This window comes from Pholis gunnellus (assembly GCF_910591455.1).
Source record: "Pholis gunnellus genome assembly, chromosome: 5".
In the NCBI taxonomy this organism is placed as follows: domain Eukaryota; kingdom Metazoa; phylum Chordata; class Actinopteri; order Perciformes; family Pholidae; genus Pholis; species Pholis gunnellus.
This window is the reverse complement of record NC_136531.1, coordinates 21845033-21866614: the sequence shown is the minus strand read 5'-3', so window position 1 is coordinate 21866614 and position 21582 is coordinate 21845033. Positions and strand designations below refer to the sequence as shown.

The 21582-nt window shown below is 44.5% G+C and overlaps 1 protein-coding gene across 1 annotated transcript in view; it reads right to left on the bottom strand.

The window, feature by feature from the left end:
* The window catches only part of septin9b (septin 9b), a 61360-nt gene extending 53280 nt beyond the window's left edge, over positions 1 to 8080 (bottom strand). The window contains exon 1 of the mRNA XM_079159695.1: positions 7993 to 8080. Coding sequence (XP_079015821.1) covers positions 7993 to 8014 — 22 coding nt within the window. The 5' untranslated portion in view covers positions 8015 to 8080. The remainder of the gene's footprint in view (positions 1 to 7992) is intronic.
* Positions 8081 to 21582: the final 13502 nt, after the last annotated feature.

Sequence of the window (21582 nt, the reverse complement as noted above, 5' to 3'; positions counted from 1 at the left end):
AACCCAGCAAGGTATATTTTAGCTTATCGAAACTGTGCGTGTCAGTAAGACATGAGACGGAGATGACGGCAACGCAGATGAAGTCACTGAATGAGCAAGCAGTCCACTGATTATTAAATGAATCAACAGATGTTGTGCTACCTGAACTGGTCAAACCCTGCTAGAAGTGTGGCTGAAAGAGCACTTTGAGTAATCGGGATACCGGTGAGGATCGATACTTTTTCTGATATCCATGACATCTCACAGTGAGCAACAGGCCAAAGACCAGCTGGAGGGACGCGGTTTGACCGGAGGAGGAACAGGAAAGAACAAGGGAAGGAAGAGGAAGAGGAGGACAAAGGGAATTAATGCCAGCTCCACACCGGCTTAGCCAACAAAAGAGAGACAACGTTGTGAATATTGTACGAGGAGGTGAGACAGATGTTGTCTCTTAACGCTGAGGTTTCCACTGTCTCCCTCGTAGTGCTTTCTGCTGAGGGCTTTCCGGGGTTGGAATAGTTTGGTGTCAGTGCTGTATTTGTTTCTATTATTGACGTAACTTGGGTATAATCAATAGCAGACTAAAGGCTACAGGGACTTGGCTAGCGTATGCTCAACACCCTGTTTTTAACTGTAACAAGCACACATACGCAGTACACAGGCATACGCACATGCAATATGGAAAGATGTTGTTCAATATTAATACCATTCACAAGCTTCTGACAGATGTTGCTGCTCACTATAATCTCTCAACAGTAACGTAAGTGAAAGAATTTGTAGAAAACAAACTACAAACCTTCAAAATCTGAAATAATCCCTTCCAAGTGTGGATTGACTCCAGAATCGGACATCTTTTCAGGCATGAAATTTCACAAAAACGTATAGTGGGCTCCCTGTTAATGCTGAAGAAATTCCAAAATAGAGTGAATGAGAAACAGAGTCCGAGCTCACAACTCTCTTGTTCCTAAAAAGGAGCAACTTATTTTCTCTGACTGCCCACTAACTTTACTATATTGCTGCATTCAGACTTCAGAGAGTGCGAAAAGGGCAAGCCTCCTCCCTTCTCCTCCCCTCCCTGCAGCTAAAAACACACTCCCCCTTCTCCCTCGTGTGTAAGTGTGTGTGTGTGTCCCCATACATGCACACGCAGGCATTCACGCAGACAACAGACCCCGTCATTCCCCTTTTTCGACCTAAGTGGCTCTCGGGGTCTGATTTCAGATGGTGAAAGTGGCCAATCTGTCACATAGTCGCTTTAACCGAGTTAACCTGCAATCAGACAGGATCTTCTGTTACAGCTGTGGCTCTTCAAACGGCCCTCGCGAGAGAGGCCCGTCTCACTCTGTCACAGCCGCAGAGGGACTGCAGTTTAAACGAGAGTTTGAGGCTTCAGCTTTTTGAGTAAACAACCTCTACAAACCTGGCTGACATGTTAATTAAAGTGCAGTCACTTCTGTGGGAGCTGCTTTTCTGTGACAGAAAAAAAAAAAAAACAGAGAGATTTCTTGGAGAAAGTTGACATTAGGGATATATATATATACGACGGCGCCTCTGGGCAATCAGAGGGTTGACTCGTGCACCAACCCGCCCTCTGTGATGTCACATTATCAGGAGAAACATGGGAACGGGAGCTCGGTGGACACAGCTGACCGGCGAGTCCAGTACACGCTTCTTTGGCTTCTGTCGGGGGTGGACGTGACGACAGGCCAGCGTTTGATGTGGCGGGTACGGTTACACTTCTTGTCCTTGGAGCTGCTGTGGCCAATTTAGAGTTCTTGTGTTCTTTTCGGGGGGGCGACGGAGAAACAATATATATAAAAGTGATGAAATGTCAAAGTTGGTATTTGCATCCACTGTCTCCCTGTGGGACGTGCTACAGTATTCCTTGTCCGTGAATATCCCACAGGAACAAGTAGTGATGCTATCGCTGTAATTACTGATTGGTCATGAGTGAGCGGCTTTACACAGCTTCCTGTTTGGAGCCAGCCGTGACCGGGGATGAGATTTGTGATGAATTGTCCCTTGATTCCAGGTCTGCTTTACCATTCACACACTAATGGTGAAGGTCATAAGAGTGAATGGAAGCTGGTCCACAATCAGCCCTCAAAGGAAACTTAAAACTAAAGCAAGGGCCACAGGAAGCTCGCGTTAAGTATCTCACCCTTGGTGATCGCAATACGGTGCAGCACCAGTGCCTGGCACTTTTACAGCCATGTGAGCATTCTGGAAATGTCCCACTTGAATGAAAAGCTCCATTCTGAGGGGCACTAATGCGATGCCAAGCCCACCCGGCGGCCCCTAACCCTAACACCCGAGAGGTCGACGCTAACACAGAATAACACTGTGAGTTTACGTTGCAGTCTGGTTATTTCATACAACAACCGCTGCAAAGGCATCTCAGGATAAAGAACAGAGTGCGGCGCACACAGTGGTGTGTATACGCTCAGTATTTGCATTCACTCTATCCTAAATCTATCAATCACAGTATTTTTACTGGGTAGACTATCTGTCCCCTGAGACGCTTGTTGTCCTATGCTGTGCAATTAAGCTTTGAGTGCATGTTGTAAGAGTGCATATAACATGCAGCACACACACCCTGACAGCTGTGTGTGGGCATTTATACTTAATGAGTTTGTGGGTGCATGCGTGTTTATGGTGCACCTCAAAAAGCATGTGGAAATGCATATACGCTCATGTGAGTTGGTGCACTATCTCGGCCCGTTCTCATTTCCCAGGGCCTTGTCACGGCCCCTTGGTGTCCGATACCTACGCAACAGGCTTTCAAGTGACTACGATGTAAGTCCATCCGCGTCATTATTAGACTTTCAGAGAAATTGCTCCGGGAATGTGATGACGTTGAGTTATTTTGAAGAAACAATTAGTGATGTTTGTGATGTGTTTTTGTACTTTTGTTACGTTGTTTACTTTTGACATAGTTTACATAGTTATTTTAAGCCCAACCACAAACTAATCCTAAACCTAACCAAACCTAAATAATTCACAGAGTTAACTACAGTATCTACATATACACACTACTGTGCTACACGTAACAAAGTGTGTGTGGCCTCTCTGCGCCGGTGCAGGACCAAGTTGCAGGCTGCACTGGAAACCATATGCCACAAGCCTCTGTAGTACTCAATTAGACCAAAACACACGGTGTGTGAGACACACACCTCGCCCACCTCCCTGTGCATTTATCTAAACATGGATACACACTCTGGGCTGGTGGCTGCGAGGCAAAGCTGAGCGAGAGAATGAGGAAAGGCTCCAAAACAACATCTGGAGAAGCGCGTGTTTGTATTTGTGTGTGTGTGTGTGTGTGTGTGTGTGTGTGTGTGTGTGTGTGTGTGTGTCCACATGTGGCTACTTGACTGCGACTGCGGACGCGGGTGCGTTTGTGTGTCTCGGTGCCCCTTTAAATAGCAGCGTAAACACAGAGGCCTGCGCATAGTGGGATAAATCTGCTTTACCAAAATCTTTCAGCCCCATATCGCTGTGTTGCTGACAGAGTCGTGCTTGTTGTGTACCTCGTTATTGCAACAATTCGGGGCGTGAAAGTGTGTAATCTACTAACGAATACACAAGCTGTTGTTTCCTAAGTAATGTCATGTTTTCATCCACGAGGCCGTCAGATTTAGTGGTTAATGAAGAGACATCTTTGTGGGGTTTATTGTTCACTTTGTAGCTTGTTAAATTCTTGTTCTTTCCACTTCCACTGTATGAATAGCTCCAACGTTGTTTTAATGTGTCCCTGGAATTGCTTTTGCAATTTATTAGTTGCACATATCACTTTGTTTTAGTATATAGATATGCAGTTTACACAGGAGACATTACTATGTACCTAAGATTCTAGTCAGTTTACGACAAACAGGAATTCAGCAAAACCACAAACATTTATTGGCAGGAAGTTGCACAAAACCAACCTCTCTATTTGTTGCTTGTTTGCCCAAACGCGCTCATGTGTGTGGTTTCAGCGTTTATTCAAATGTCACCTTTTAGAGATGATCAGTTTGACCTAGATACCTAGGAAGGAGGCCAAATTACACCTCTGAATGTTAGTGGGGTAAACTCATTTATTGTAGCAGAGGCCAAAAAAACACGCTGTCACTGCAGAAATATTGGGCAATTAGACGAGGCAGTGAAACCGCTGCAAAAATGCAAAGAAATAATAAAAAGGACAATACAAGCAATATACAGTTTGAAGACAGAACAGTGAGACTGAGGGAGGCAGAGGGGTAGTTCATTGAGGGTAGCACATAAGGCCTTACTTAAACTCAATTCAATCGATGCCACTACTCACAGTTCTTTGGAAAAACTATTATCCTCTACTCTTCCATAGTAAGCTTTTTAAATTGGCCGAATAGCTGTGTGGACAACTTACGCTGGCAGCAATATCGCTGCAGTGGTTTAATACTTGGATTTTACTTGCTGTGCAGGGAATTGTCATACTCAGCCCTAATGTCATGTGTATCAGGGATCTGTGGAGTCTGTGACATTGTGGTGCAAGCAAACCCCCAAGTGTAACATTAATCTGTACACTCTCAGATATAAAAGGTGCAAACTCGAACCATAGAGGGTTCTTCGACTTGACCTCATTACAGAACCCTTTGTGGTTCCTGGTAGAGACTTTTATAAAGGTTTCCCCTGGAACCCTTTCAGAGGGTTCTACCTAGAAACCAGAATAAGGGGTTACACCGAGAACCATCTGTGAAAGGCTTCGTCCAGCAACACCCATGAGGGGTTCTGCAGAGAACACATCTCTGGGTTCTTCTAACGGTTCCACCGGGAACAAGTGGGTCTGGGTAGAACCTCAGCCCTTCAGGACTCGTTTGGAACCCTTATTTCTAAGAGTGATGCAAATTGCACACCTACAGAGGTGATGCCATTGTGAAGGTTAGTGCTTGCACATTTGGTTTCCTGTCTGTTTGAATGTGAGAGGTGATGAAAGTATAGATGAAGCTCTTCACACATCTCTACATTATCTTTAAGATAGTTCAAGATAAATGAAATTAATGTATTTTTAGTGTCATGTGCAGCAATTTGTGAGCAAAATGTATGTCTGTGATGAATCTTTTGCGTTAAACGTTTCGGGTGAAGAGGCGCTGATCGTGCCAACGTCACAAATACCTTTCTAAAATACTTCATGTTTAGAATTATTTAATAAAAGTACTGTTATCAATATATACAAATAATACAACTGTTACATTAAGGCAGTGAGTTAAATGCTGGCCAGATAATTGCATTACTATGTCACAAGAATGCATCGTTTGCCGAAAAATTCAGGAAATGTGTTCCAAAAATGCATTCATCATTTGATAGCATAATAATGGTGATGATAGCATAATAATGGACATAAATTGAGGCATGAAAAGTAACACCTGTGTGCATGAAATGCAAGTTCCCACACTCAGCTGACCTTTTTTGACACTTACTGATTTCCTCTTTTGCACCCTGCTGATCACAAATACAGCTGCATGTAAACAACCACCTGAATGAGCTTTCACGGAGGATGTATTTCTGTAACACCACCCCTGGCTTGACCCGTCTCTCCATCATGTTGAATAATTTCACCCGTCACAAATCCTCCCTTGGGCGGACTGAAGGTGCAGTCGGAGCCCTGAACTCCCTGTCGCTGGCTGTTTTCACGGTCGCCCTCACTTATCATTATGAAGCAATAATCTGAGAAACAATATGAGGTGAGATACGGTGACGGTAGTGGGAGGAGGACTACGGGGCGTTCACTCATAGAGGATATCCTGTGTACTTCATTTTTGGAACATGGTGAGCTGGGTGATTTCCTTCAGTCCCTTTAACCCCCGAGTTTGTGTAAGTGGGTGGGGATCCGTGCTCGTGCGTTTGAAGGTGAGGGCATGCAGGGCCCTGGGTGGATACATCAGCACTTCTTAAACCGTGGATTCACGTGCGGAAAGAGGGAAAAACACAAAGAGAGAGAGAGCTCACGAACCGTTAAAGTACCGTTAAATTAAAGGCCGATTCAAAAGTAACATTGAACATCATGTGCAACCGCCTGTTCACTTACATGTGCACTGGACATGGAGACCCAGAGGAACCAAAATAAGTGTCGACCCCTTAATAGAAAAAGTGATACATAATGAATCACAATATTATGCATTTTAGGCAAAATGTATGGGTATGTATGGCTCCTGGCCTCGACCCCGTTTTGATCTACTTATTTCTCTGAGGGAGTGTACAGATATGTCCTCAACTCAAACTACTGAATCTTTTATTGTTGTCGGTTTGATGCGAAACAGGCCACGCAAATACTGCAATTAGTGTCACACAAGACAGTGATTTTCTCCCTGTTTAATTGGCAGAGCATAAAGCAACATGACACAACCTCTCGCTTCACTAATTTCCAGACTGAACCCTTTGTTTTCCTTTCCCTTTGTTGTATTGCCACAGCTGTGCGTCAAAATGTGGTGGCCATACGGGACGGTCATGGTAGACGACATGTCACATTGAACGTATTATTTAAGGCCCGAGCGTGCAAGTAGGGAGGCACTCCGAGTCAAGGGGGACCCAGAATCTAGAGGTTAAGAATGCCACCTGTGCACCACACTTTTCAACACTAAAGTCTGAGGGGCTGCGGCTGTGGTAGAGGCAACAGGGTCCAAATAGAACCACACAGCACAGGCTGGAAAAACCAGGAAGGAACACGTCCAATGCAGGACTTCCTTAACTGAGAGGAGTGTGTGTGTGTGTGTGGGGGGGGGGGGGGGGGGGGGGGGGATGCCTGACATAATGCTCCAAACACCTCACATCTCTTCCATCACGCTCCTCTCCAGCAGTCTTTACTAAATTCCTCCACCTCCCATAAAAAAAAGAAAAAGTCCCTCTGTCTGCAAAAATATGAATCATCCAGATGGAACATTTCACAGAACTTCACAGGGGGAAACGGTGGCTGCACTAAAGAGGACACAAATGACAACGCTGCCACCAAGTGGTAATACAAACGGGTGCACGGCGTGTCTGCACGCATCACACGGCTCGCTGAACTCAGCCACCTTATTAACGGTCGAATTAGAGGCTAATTTGCACAGTGTCGCTCAGCTTGATGTCCGGCCTTAATCACCGTAAAATGCCAGATTACTTTCATCCTCTCGGCGCAGACTGAACACATATGGGCAGCAGCAGGAGTTCCACTGAATCTCCAGTAGTACTTAACAATTCAAATCAATAAAGAGCAACTGATTAAAGGAAACAAGAAGGACCTCTGTTGAGAAGAGGACAGAGATAGACACGCTGCAGATGCAGGACAGTGAACGGACTCTGATGCACGCTGGACATTCCTCAAAAGAGTCTGCCGTCTGTCAAAAACGACATTAGCTGACATATGAGCTCTGCCTTCACTCCCCGCGACCTGAAATAAACCATCTGTGTCAGTCAGAATTAATCTGACTCCTCGGCTTAAAATGCATCATCATGTGATGACGGCTTGAAGATTTAACTTCATCCGTCTATAGTCGGATCGTGGTCGCGTACGCGGGTCAGCTGTTCAGTTGTTCAGTCGGGGTATCCGAACCCCCCGAGGCTGCCAATTACGGCGCAGTAGCCACTTTGCGTTCGGGAGATTACGTTTCCTGACTCTGGGAAGTCGTCTTTGACAGCCCGTCACATGAGGTTTACTCACGGTTTGCTCCGCGAGCTAAACTGTCTTTTCAATGAGAATGAGAGAAAACGTGTGTGGGGAGCTCAGTTTGTAGCTCAGACAACATATTTATATGAGAAATAAATTGAAGGGGTGAAGTTAACATGGAGACACACACACACACACACACACACACACACACACACACACATGCACACACGCAGACAGACGTCTCCCACCCCAACTGTAAAGAAAACACTACCAGGGTGGCTTCTAGCTGACTGCTGCCATGCACTGCTAAATAGCGGCTTCCTCTGCAGTCTGACAAAGAGTAAGAGACCCTCTCAAAGGAAGCCTTCTCAGCGTTAAAGTATTGAAATGAGTTGGAAAAAGCAACAACTTACCAGCTATTCTGTCTCTCTCCATAACTCAACGGCTACCTCAAATAGCCACATGTAACCTCTGCTTTTTCCTCTCCCCTGCTTCCTTCCCTTCAGCCTTTTTTCTTTTTTTTTCTTCTTCTTCTTCATGAAGACTTCCCCTTTCTCCTGACTTAGTCACCCCCCCCCCCCCCCCCCCCCCGTCTCCCTTGCTCTTACTTCCTCCAAGATATAATGTCTTCAGTCTGTCAGGATAACAAGTGAACGAAGCAGACGTCCGCAGCCATGTGCGAGTCATATGGAGTTGCTTTCTTTGCTGTCTCTCTCGCTCTCCTTCCTACACACACACACACACACACACACACACACACACACACACACACACACACACACGATGCAGGCTTTTTATCCCAGAAACACTCAAGCTGACACTTTTTTACCTTTTTTCTCTCTTCGCTTTCTCCGATGTTTTTCTTATGATTCCCTTGATACTGAAGCTCGTCTCCCTCACAAACAAATACAGTCCTATTGTGTCTTTGAAATGGATCCTTGGCCCTTTGGCCAAAGGTCCTAATCTGAAAACAAACTCAGTCCACTTAAAACAGAGAAAAACTCCAGCAGTCCACCAAGACATCCTGCACTATACCAACAACACACGTCATCATCACCATTCTAATCAGGGTGTAGAAACCCACGTACAGTTATCGTCCGAACAAGTGCTGAGTGAAATGAAGAGTATGCTCAGTCCAGGGTCCTTGTGCATATAGTGCTTCTTAATAAGTATTGTTTATAAAAATAACTTTATTGACCTCCCGCACATCAGCTGATCGTCTCCCAGTTTCAGTTCTGCAGGAAATGACAGGACATCTATCTATGTGTATCATTATTTCAGAGAATTAACGTCCACGGCAAAAATCACCATTGTTACCAGAGCAACACACACACACACACACACACACACACACACACACACACACGTCATCCAACACGACTCTAACCCTAAACTTGACAAAGTCAGGAGTCACATGGTACAACACGTTGTCTAACTTGTCAAAAGCAGTCGCTCAATCAGCGGCCCCACGTTTCAAACTAAGACGCTCGAGCGTCAGTTTTGGGCGTGTAGGGGACACGTTTCATTCAACAAAACTTACTATAATTAATATACAAAAAATATCAATGTTTACTTTTACTTTCGCACGGGACACGAATAGCGGCCTCCTGGACAATAGTTCTGTGTCTGCTTGACCCATCCACCTCTACTATCTCGCCCTTTATACTACGTCAGCTGCTCTGACCGTCTAGTTAGCTGAAAGCCCGGTCAACGAGGATGTCAGGGGACACTGACCAAGCCTCGCTGGTATTTGGGCGAGATGAGAGTCAGGTCAGGTTGGTCAGCGAGCCGTCGTCTTGGTGAGAAACTCCCAAGAAAACACAACACATTGACACAATCTGACACACACACACACACACATCTTTTGTTTTTGTGTCGGGGAGAGAAGGCACAGCCCAACAGCTCACTTCCTCTTCCTCTTTCTTATAAGCAGCATCCCTCCTCGACACTTCTAAATGTTTCACACAGCAGCACACACAGGCAGTCCAACGACCCCGTAGGAACATCGATCTGGGATGAGGCTAATACTTGGATAAAGTATCGATATGACCTGGTGTTTCTTCATGCAGTGATCACAAACGCCTCTCTCTATCTCACCTGCTCTAGTATGAAGTCAGCGCTGAGCGGCCAGAAGTTTGTTTCTGTTTGTACTTTTCACATTTCAGAGAGTCTAAGAGGAAGATCTTTTACATGATTTTACGGTTCAAAATATACATTTATAATACAAACACAAATGGTAGATGGGTGGAGCAATCTGAGAGATACAAGCCACCACACACACACATACATACATACATACAGCTCCCACAACCCTGCAGTCCTGAGGCCTTTTCTGACATCCGTGAGGAGAAGCAGAGCAGAGGAGGCAGATTAGGGATGTTCAAGTGTGGCTGCACAGTGAGTAGATTTAGGCTGACTAGCTCTAAAGATCAGAATAAAACAGGATTTATATAAGCCTATGCCGAGAGATTTATCCATCTCTTTAAATGTTTGAGTCAGAACGTTAACGTTTTGGTCTTAATGGCTATTTGAGGGTGCGAGTCAAGATGGAATTGGATTGATTTTATGTCATATTAAACATGTAATAGTGCTAAGATAATTGCGATTATGGTGCCTATTTATATGTCTATATAGTCCTACAACAGTCAAATCCAGATTGTTTTATTTTGAAGGGCAAAGAAAGATAACAAAACTGCAAAACTAATTCTGGTATATGTTTTCCATATTCTGTACTGTATTCCTGTAAAATAAAATCAGCTGAAGTAAATCAAAGTGCACACATGCAACCGGCATCTACATTCTGATCAAGGTGATGAAATCAGAAAAAATTCCATATGTGCCGGAGCTGTGACAAAAGAGTGGTTTTAAAAATAGAGACGTGTCTTTTTTGGCCGCTGGGTAGTTCTGCCGTCTCGCGATCATTTTCCAGACTTAAAACGCTTCAGTTAATCACAGGGTCAGGGTCAAAAAAACACATGAAACACACAACATGTGCTTATGCATTTGTTGACTCACTGTTCCGACGAACACGTAAACACATGTACGCCATGTGTGTGTGGACACATGTGGCACTGTTGCATGACTTATTTAAAGTTGTTAGTGAAAAGGTTCTTTTCTCTTTTGCTGCCCCGGCATCTCCGCACACACAGAAACCTGAACCCCGGGTCCACCCTGCAGTGTGCTCCTCTGGCCTCAGAACAACAGTGACCTGGGCACGCACACACACACACACACACACACACACACACACACACACACACTTGTATTCGTATAAACACTTAACATAAATGTTAGGTGGGTTCTTGTTCTTGTCACTTCGGTGCTATAAATTACAAAGTATGAATTAAATCTTTTGGAAGTATTTTGGTTTTGCAACCACATATTAATCCGATGAGTAAACTTGACTTCCTCCTGTTTCCTGATGCAAGAGCACACTGTTCCCTGCTGTTTTACAGTAAATGAAGCCGTTTGAGCTTGTAAAGGACATAATTCAGACAAACTGATGCAAGAGAGAACAGACTGAGAGAGCCTCCCTTACTCATACCTTTCATCACCTGCCCTCTCCATCATCTCAACCTGCTGGCGAGATACAGCCGGACCCTCCCACCACACACACACACACACACACACACACACACACACACACACACACACACACACACACACACACACACACACCTACACACACATGCGTACCATCTCAAACTGAAAACAAACGCATACGTACACTCGAACATCCACTTAAAACCAGACACACACACAAACTCAATGGGTTATCTGAGCAGATTCCTCTCGCATGACAGTACACCCTGTAAACATATAAAGAAACACGCACACACGCACAGACGCATACACACACACACACACCTACACACACACACACACACACACACACACTCAGCCTCTCGCCTTTTTCTTTGACTCACATATACCAAACGTATAACCTATATTTGCAGCCGACAACGCAGATGGTCATGAGGCACAGACGGACACGTGTGCTTCTTCACTCATGCGAGAAAAACTCCAACACACACACACACCCCAAAAAAAAAACAGTGTATCACACATTGACTACGGGTGGATGGTGAGCCTTGGGGTGCACATTAATGTAAGCCGTCACTTCAGAGCACGACCTATGGCCAAACGCGTGACTCAAACATGCTACATTTTGTTATACAACAGACAAAGACAAAAAAACTCACCAGCATGCCAGCCAACACTAAAGGGATGCCTGCGGGGCAGCGATGCACAATGAAGGAGAAAGAACAGTGGGACGACGATAAAACATGAAAGGAGAGGAGGAGGAGCGAGCAGGGGAAGTAGTGAAAGAGGTAAATGGAGGGGAAGAAGAAAGGAGATAAGGTGAGGAAGGAGATGAGGAAGAGGAGCCGCTTGTGTCATCGGGCGTGAAATAAACGCATGTCGAGGGGGATCTACACAAACTGAACTGGAAAGGGTGCCATGGCGCTGCGGGAGACGCCTTCGGTGTATTGATTTGTGGTTCGGTGTCAAATTAAATCTATCACAACACCACTGAATCGATGTGTTGCAAATTATCAAGTAATAATAGGCGCTCTAATAGGCCTAACAGGCATGCTTAACTACACACACACACACACACACACACACACACACACTGCACACTGTCTTTATCCCCTCAAGTCCACAAAAAACCTACTTTCTCCAAAACATAAAAGAGAGTGGTTGGAGCTGCTAGCCACAGTCTGATGACCTCACCAGAGCGCTACGCGGCACTCATCTTCCCCAATGCGATGCCTCATCATCAACGTGCCCTCACACATGCACACAGAGAGAGAGAGAGAGAGACAGAAAGAGAAAGAGAGAGAGAGAGAGAGAGACAGAAAGAGAGAGAGAGAGAAAGAGACAGAAAGAGACAGAAAGAGAAAGAGGAAGAGAGGGAGAGAGGGAGAGAGGGAGAGAAAGAGAGACAAAAAGAAAGAGAGAGAGGCACTGTCCTCCTCATTTGTGTCCCCTGCTGCTGCTGCAGCTCCAGCCTACACATCCAACCTGGGGCATGTACAGGGACGACACAACTCTTCACATCACTCATCCGCACAAGCCAAATTTAAAAGCGGACCCCGCGTTCCCATGCAAACTTGAGGTTTTGTTTATTTTTTCTATTTTGTTTACGGTAACAGCTGTGAGGTTTTTGTCCAGCAGTCCTCTTAAGAGCAATGCACCACCCAGAATAAGTCCAGCAGTTATTCAGACATTGTAAGATAGTGAGTAGACATCATTACCGACTGAAGATCTGACTGTATCTCTATTTTCCAAACAGTCTGGCCTGATGGCAGCCACATGGTCCCACCAACGGTTCCCCCTGAATGGAAGTGTAGGGGAGAGAAACGGAAGAGAGAGAGAGACGCTCTTCTGCTGTTCTTCAATGTAAACTCAGTGACTTGATGTGTTTTGTGTGTTTTACATTGCGTCAAACATATTCAATGCATCTCAGGTAAAAATGAAAGCCGTATCGCTGAGTCTGCTTCCCAGTCACGAGTGTGGTATTTTTAGAACTGCTGACCTGCTGGGTTAAGTGAACAAAGTGAGCCTGGAGTTAATAAAAGGTATGAGTGATCGTCTGGGAATTGTAAACATATCATTTATATGTAATTTGTAAATCTTTGTCGGGAAACCCACTTGCGATTCCCATGCACTCATTAACATATACCGGGAAATGTAACAGTATAAAGTCATTCTAGAGACCATTTTGCAATGGGATTACACCATCCGCAACACCAAATCGGGCCAGGGACGTAGAGTAGGGTGGGCCTAATGACCCCTTCCCTGCTTACCTACCTTCTTACGTCCGGTGGCATTGCCCGCACCACACCCATCTTCTAACTCTGCCTTCATTTTGATCTCAACTACACGCCTGTAAAGTTTAGTGACTGCATCTTGCACAGTTGTGACGCTATCGTGGGGACAAAATCTGTCCACAGACAGACATATAAACACCTGGCAAAGTAGTCTAACCCGCTTCCGTGTTAGCTCCTCCTACAGTAGGTCTCTCCAGGACCACATTTTGCCATGATGACACAGACAGACTCACAGGGTGAAAACAATACCATCCGCATGCTGTCGTGGCTCGTAAAAAACTAAGTGGGCTTTCGTACAGTCCTGTCTCTACCGTTGAATCGTTATTCGTCATAACATGTGACGGATTTGCAGTCTGATCATATTTATAATGCTTATAATCAGTTATATCCTTGTGATTATAGCACATCAGGGGGCAACTCCTCTGGTCACAAAAGGAAGTCTGATTGTAAAGAGCTCTATGAGAAAATGACCCTACCGCTCACTTGATTTATTACCTCAGTAAACATTATAAAGATGAGTTTATGGTCTCAATCGCTATGGTTTCAAGTCTTCTTCAATAAAGCAGGATGTTCATTGAGTAAATTATTGTCCATTTAGGGTAAAATAGACCATAAAGCAGGGTATGCTTTAGGACGTGGTTACCTTATAGACAGATTGACAGTGTGTTTTCAGTTAAATTTTAACCTTTTGGGTCGCCTACAAATGTCTTATTTAGCGTTTTGGCTGTACATAGCTCCACACTCTGGTGTCACATCTGGTTGCAGAAAAACAAGATGGCGACTGCCAACATGCCAAATTCGAGGCTTCAAAACAGCAGTCCACAAACCCAATTAGTGACGTCACGGTGACTACGTCCACTTCATCTATACAGTCTATGTATTTACCATGCTCACCATCTTAGGCTTAGCATATTAGCATGCTAAGATTTCATAATTAGCATGAAACACAATCAGCTGAAGCTGATCTGATCTTCATTGGTTACACCTGCTGGCATATAGAAGAAAAGTCAGGGGACATTGCCACTAGCATGGTTAAAAACACAACTACGTCTGAAATGAGGCTGACCTAAATGTCCTCGAGCGGCATGAATAATCCACTGAAAAGCGAGAGCTCCACACAGAATCTCTGACCTCTATAATTAATGAGAGCTTATCACAAATTCACAACCGCTGAAGATGTTTCACAGCTCATAAAGTCGGTAGTCAAAACAAATTCGAAAAACGAAATTCATGGCCGAACTCATTACTGATGTTGAGTCAGCAACTGGCAGTCAACGCTGCGATGCACTCAGCCAATCCCCTTCGAGAACCAGAAAAGAAGAAAAAAAATCATGACGATAACCAATACATGACCCTGTTACTCATGACACACACATTACACAGACACACACACATGGATAAGCACACTCACAGTTCACAGAAATACCCCATGCCTTTAATCTATAAGTCACGACGGCTCCTCTATTCCAGGTCTCTGACAATTTCAATCCCACTCGCGGGTCATTTGGACGGTCAGAGGGTGTAAAAGTGCTAGTAGTGCAGTCTGTCTGTCCCAGCATGGCTGTGGTAACACTGCTGGCTATTTCCTCCTCACCATAAGGTAATCATTAGATGTGAGTGGGAGCTGGCTGCAGGATACGTAAAAATGGGATACCCTCAAATTTCCAGATCCCTTACAGGAAAGAAGGAGTCTGTTGTAGCAATTGATAAGTACGTATGTGGACATTTTTGATAGATTAGAAGCCGCCGTGGAATTGTCGGCCTCTTTTCTCCATTCTGCGGGATTTTGCGTAAAAACTCCTTTTTTGAGTGGCATAGAGGCAAGAGTAAGAAATGTTGCCTTCACAAATCCATATGAAATTAGTTAAGCTGGAACAATAACAGCCTGTCTGCAGTGCTTAGCGTTTGCTACAGTGTGTAATATACCTCATTGTGCTGTGTGCTGTTACAACCCACACTGCTTAACTGTGCATGGGGTAATTGAGTAAACGTAAGCTTGGACGGAGCATGGACGAGAGAAGCAGAGCTATGCGATTTGGCTGATTATCATTAGGCAGAGCGTTAGCCCGAGGCCCGCTGTTTCACCTCCATCTCTGCAAATTAGCCCGAACCGATGGAGAGATGGTGCCAGAGCAAGAGAGAAAAGAGGAGAACGGAGGGAGAACGGGAAGAGAGTTCCTGTGGTTTCCTGTGGCTTTGGACCTCTGTAATCAGCGTGCCATGCTCCTGATGTCTAAATCCACAAGTCGGACCCAGACAGTCTACACACACTCCACATACGCACAAGACACACATGCACATGCAAATACACGCTGCAAGCGCCTGACGCATGAGCTCTGCGGTGATCTCTGTGCATGTGGAGTTTGGCGACGGAGTGCACGTCCCAAATAAATGGACGACCGAGTGTGGAAAAACATGCTGCATCTATGCAGTGTTACACTGATCCATGATGCAATAGCATTTATAATTCATTAGCAACTGATTTCCCAATTAGATGACTGAGCTTAAGAAGTCCAACATGTTATTTCCATGCCCTGGGAATGTTAGCTTAACATTTGTGAAGATGAGCTACTCACTCTCTCAAAGCCCAAAATCAGAGAAGTAAGTATAAAGTCCGGAGCTGCTCCATAGACAATGAATGGGGGACAGAATGTTTCTTTTCTATTTCATAACCATATGAGCTTTATTCTCTTGTAGTGTTAAAAAAGCAGGGCCCGACAAACTGGATTTTTTTTTACAGCCAATACCGATATTGATATCTGAGAAAAACTCAGATAAGGATACATCGGCCATGTTTTCAGTTTTTAACATAAATACATAAACATATTTGATGAGGCTCCCATACATGGGGTGGTCAATATATCTGTGATAAAGCTAATACCAGCCAATAATAGACCAATTTGATTTATTATTATAGATACATAACTAATATTCAATATGACAATAATAGATCCTAATTCTATAATAAAAGGAAACATACATAAGGTCACACTGGCCGTGGTCATGTATCCAAATACATCAAACGATCGGGTCATCGCAGATGATCCGACATCTGAGAGGGGTTGAGCTTGTGGCCTTTATTTTTGACCTTCCACTAAGTCCAGGTATTTTCCCTATTTCTGAGCATAATTCTCCACCCGGTTAATAAGACGGAGAGACAATATCTGATATGCTGCTACAGCCCTCAGTTAACCGAAACGTACGTGTCGAATCCTCACCGACGATGAATTTAATATTTTCATAATCTTTTGTCGTTACAGTATCTCCAGGACTCTGGATTTTCCCTCAGCTTAGCTCTGAATGACTTTGAAGGAGTCCAGTAAGTGAGTCATTTTAATAAATGGGGAAATGCAAAAAGCTCAAGTAAAAATCCTCGGCAAAATTGTCGGAAAAGTACAGTGAACTAACTTCTAGAATTTAAATGGTATGAGTGGCTTTAGTGTTAAGGTTAGAAAAGGGTTAGAAAGCTTTATTTTGCTCTGAATCCTTTTCCATCTCTGTACATCCATACACAAACAAAACCTCTCTCACATGAGACAGAACGCATAAATGTTGTTCTTTTTACTACATCATGTCATCACTGACGCGCAAACGCTCTCGTTGTGATCAGCCGATGCTTTACTAATGGCATCTGCTTGTAACATCAGGTGTTTTCCCTTAATGAACATGGGGCGAAATCGTTCACGGCTGGCCGGCTGCTCATCATGATGAGCAGCAGTGACATGGCCCGTTTTCATCCTTATGTTACTCACAGGGGGCTTTGTTAGGCTGAAAACGTCATCATCGGCCATCTCTATTTATAGCCAAACTCTGACACAGTGGCGGATGATGTCATACTTTTGCATTCGTGTGTGCGTGTGCAGCACGAGCGGTCTACGGGACTATTCAGCAGGGAGAGAGGTCTCCTGCATGGTACGCCTGCATGGATGAAGCATGGGGTCAGCTTTTCAGAGCCCAAAGTTAGGTTTAATCAGATAGGAATTGCAGCTGCGAGGAGAGAGATAAACTGAGAGATAAAACCACGAGAGATGGATGTGTCACTTCCTGTAGTGGGAGAGAAAGGGATTAGGCTGCTGAAGGAAAGTGTATCAAAGGGGGAAAGAAGTTCAGTCCTTTCAATGAGAGAAACTTCTGCAGAGTAACCGGTATCTAAGGCAGCCCTCGGGGAGCTTTTGTACTTGGCACTCACAAAAGAAGTCTGATAAAAGGTAGTATTATACTCATGGAGGCTTTCAAGCAGGGGTTTTAATGTGATGGGGATTATATGGAGCGGAGAGCTTGGCAGCTTGACTCTTAAGGTAGTGAATTAAATGAGACGCTCACCGATGAATAGCGATGCGATAAAGACAGCTGGATCATCCCAGGGAGTCGTGGTGAATGTGGTGGCAGTCCGGGCCAATACATGACTCAGACGGAGGGGAATCTACCTCAGCTGTCACTGAAGAGCCATTGTTGGAGGGAAAGAAAGAGCAGCATTGACTCCCCTCATCTGCTCGTTCTCTGTGGGACCTAACTGGTGTGGTTCAGTGGGAGGATGGATGACACGATGACCCAGCGGTACTGTAGCTCGTCGAACTGAATGACTGCGCTGATCTGTGACCAGCTGGAGCTCAGTCATGTGTTGTTGTAACTTTCACAGCGATGGGCAGTGGGCATAGATTAGTCTTTCTACTCTCGTGACCTGCTTGAATTAAGCTCTGAAGGAATGAATCCATTACACAGTTAGTCTGTAGATAGAAACTGATTGACAACAATTTGAAAAATCAACTAGAAGATTCCTCCAAAACTCTCCAAAACAAATGTTGTGGGTTCTTCTTTGGCCCACGCTGAAGCCTTTCAACTCGTACTTACTTCCAACGCATACAGATTCCTAAAAGTCCACACAAGGAAGGTGGGTAAAAAAAACAGCAGGACTATTGTCCAGGACACCGCTGTCGCATGCGAACTAAAAGTTGTTGAACGTTGACATATCGTCATGTGAGTCGTTACTGTCGTTGGTCACATGACTCCCGTGAGTCGCTAGTAAATGGTAATTGGACTGTACTTGTATAGCACTTTTCTAGTCTTACGACCACTCAAAAGCTCTTTAACACTATATGTCATTCACCAATTAACACCAATCCATACACTGGTGACAGGGGCTACCATGCAAGGTGCCACCGGCCCATCAGAACTATCTAACATTCACACACCGGAGGCACAGCCTACGGGAGCCATTTGGGTCAGGTGTCTTGCCCGAGGACACATCGACATGGACTAGCAGAGCCGGGGATCGAACCACTGAACCGCAGTGTCCCATGACATCATCGTAACTCGCCAGTCAGTGAGACGTTAGTCAGTCAAGTAAACTTTAATGATGTTCTTGTCCGAAACCTTAGTAAATGGTTTTGTTGCCTGCAAATACGTAATATAAGATAATCATATTGCCAATAACATAATTCATTACAGGGGTTTAAGTGCTTTAAAACACAGTGAAGACTTGGGAAACTCTTCCCTGAACACTGATTGATTGTTTGAGATATTAATATAAAAACAATGTTGGGGTTATGTGGTTGCAAAATATTTACAAAAAAGGTATTAATACAAACATTTACCTAATATTTATACTTGTTGATCATAGAAATGTCAAACGTATACATATTAACTTAAAAATATTCGAGGTAATAAATCAAGTGATAAGTAGGGTCATTTTCTCACAGACTTCTATACAATCAGGCTTATTTTTGCAAACAGAGGTGTCGCCCCCTGATGGCCATTAGAAAGAAAGTTAGAAAGTTTAAAGCACTTTAGCATTGGCTTCACTTTTCAGTTCCGGACCTGTACTATATAAGTGACATAGTACATTCCCAATTTAACGTGCCCTAATAAAATTCAGTCAAGTCAAATATTGTAGTGTGTGGGCCAAAGTCTGCACGTCACCCACTACAGCACATCTAATCCGGCAGGCTAAATCCTGGCCATCGCCCCCTCTAGTGTGCTGCACAGCGCTGAGACGTTGAGTCATTGTATTAATTAGCCATTTCCTTGTAAAACTGACAGAGATGAGTATGTTTCCCAAAGACATTGTGGTAGTCAGTCCATGTTCTATATGAAGTCAACGGTTCTAACATGACCAACCTAAAAATACCACATCCGTCAGCTCCCTCCGCGGAGTCAACATCAAGAACGCTTCCCTGGGTTTGTATCAAATCGTCTATCAAAGACGTAAAAAAATAATCCAACAAAGCCACTTAACCAGCCTCTAGCAAGTGTTCACCACAAAGGAGTCTATTCAAGCTGAGGACGAGCCTGTTTTGAAAAATGACCCAGCCCTGAGAATATATAGCACAGCTGACTGGGATCTCTCATGCGTGGGAAGACAGAGAGAGAAAAAAAGGAACAGTGCATTTACTCCACTGGGTCTCCCTGTTCATTCAGGGTCACATTACTTGAAACTACAGAACAACGTGGGTACATCCAGTTCATTAAGCCCAACAAGCTCCAGGTCTCACTGGACTTTCCTAAACAGGGGCCAACATATTTTTTGTCAGTGATCCGAGGGACGACACAACGCTCCCACTCGGGAGAGTGAAATCAAGCACGAGCGACTGGAGAGAACATGAATCTAATGCATTCTTCCCAAAAAGCATTTGGGGTAAAAACAGAGCTTTGAAGTCGTAGTTGTTTGGACACATTGAGGTATTGTGCTGCTTTTATGGTATATCTTTATTAAAGAACAATTCAGATAGTAGGACATTACAACAACATAAGCTGATAGGGATTTAATTTGAAAAGGTTTTTCACACCAAGGCTCTAGCTCTTTATGACCAGTTGAGCAGATGATAGCTGCTCTCGATTACACCTCTGCACAACTTCAAACATCTGCTTTCTCCAGCATTATCCCACTCTGTGAAAGCCTTCCCAAACAAGAACTTTAGCTTCGCATAAGTTGACAGATATGTAGAAAAGACTGCCTATTTAAAGCGTCTTTGTTCGGAAAAAAAACAAAAAACATTTTGCTAGTGCTAATTGGGTTCTCTCTCAGTTCAGCCATGAAATGCTCCAGCCTGACAGATGACTTGACACCTTGAGGTCAAGATGGTGCATGGACACGCTGCTGGAGCTACTACGAGCTGAGAGCTGAGTGTGGCTGCCCGGTCTTATGGTTTTGCTTTGCCTGCAGAGAGATCAGACTGCCAGTCAATAAAGATCAAAGTACATAAAGACCTCAGGGTTCAAATACTCTGCCTTATTCAGTCAACAGTGACAGACAACTTGCTCCTCCAAGCCTCCTGTACGGATTATTATTATCTCCGCCGGGAGGATCATGCGATAAGTCCTGTGTGTCCGTGAGTGAGTGTGTACCTGTGTGTCTGTCCACGGCTAATCTCACATTCTACAGCAGCAAACTGCTTAATATTTTGGGTGCCCGGTTATGGACGCATGCTTAAGGACCTCTTGTGGTTGCAATGACTTAAATTGTCTCACAACGTCTTTTATTACCCGTTTTGCCTTAGACTGTGTGCTGACCACTAGGGGCCACTAGTGAGTGCTTCGCTGCCCCCCAGCCGCTACTCTGCTCTCAGACACAGGAAGGGAAAACAGTTTGCAGTGTGTTTGGATAACAGCTAACAGCAACTACCAGTACCCACACTGCTACACATCGCCGCTATTCAGCCACTGATAGGCGGGCAGACAGCCAGGTGAGCTTAGTTTTGTTTTTGGTAAGATTGTACGACACATCTTATACGACGACTTCGATCCGATTAGCTGCATACATCGCTGCTTGTTTTTGTGTTTGAATGAAGAGTGTTTTACAACGCTCACAGTCTATTGGTGTCTAGATAGGGGTTACTAAATGCAGGTTGTATTTATTCAATCAAACCATACAGCAGTGGTCTTTGCAGGCACACCCGGTAACGATCTGCAGACTGCACCTTTCTAGTCGCATTTGGACTTTCTTTGTTCCCTGAAATCTGTTCTCATCACTCACCTAAAGGGACGAGGCCACCGTCGTCGCCCTCTGCCAGTCTCCCCAGCAGTCTGACCATCTGCCAAGCTACCAATCTACCACTTTATAAAGACAGCAGCAAATAGATTGAGGGTGTTTGCACAGCAGTGCTGCGTCAATGCAGGTGCAGCGGTGAGGATCTCCAGAGATAGAAACTGACAGTTGGTGATAAGACT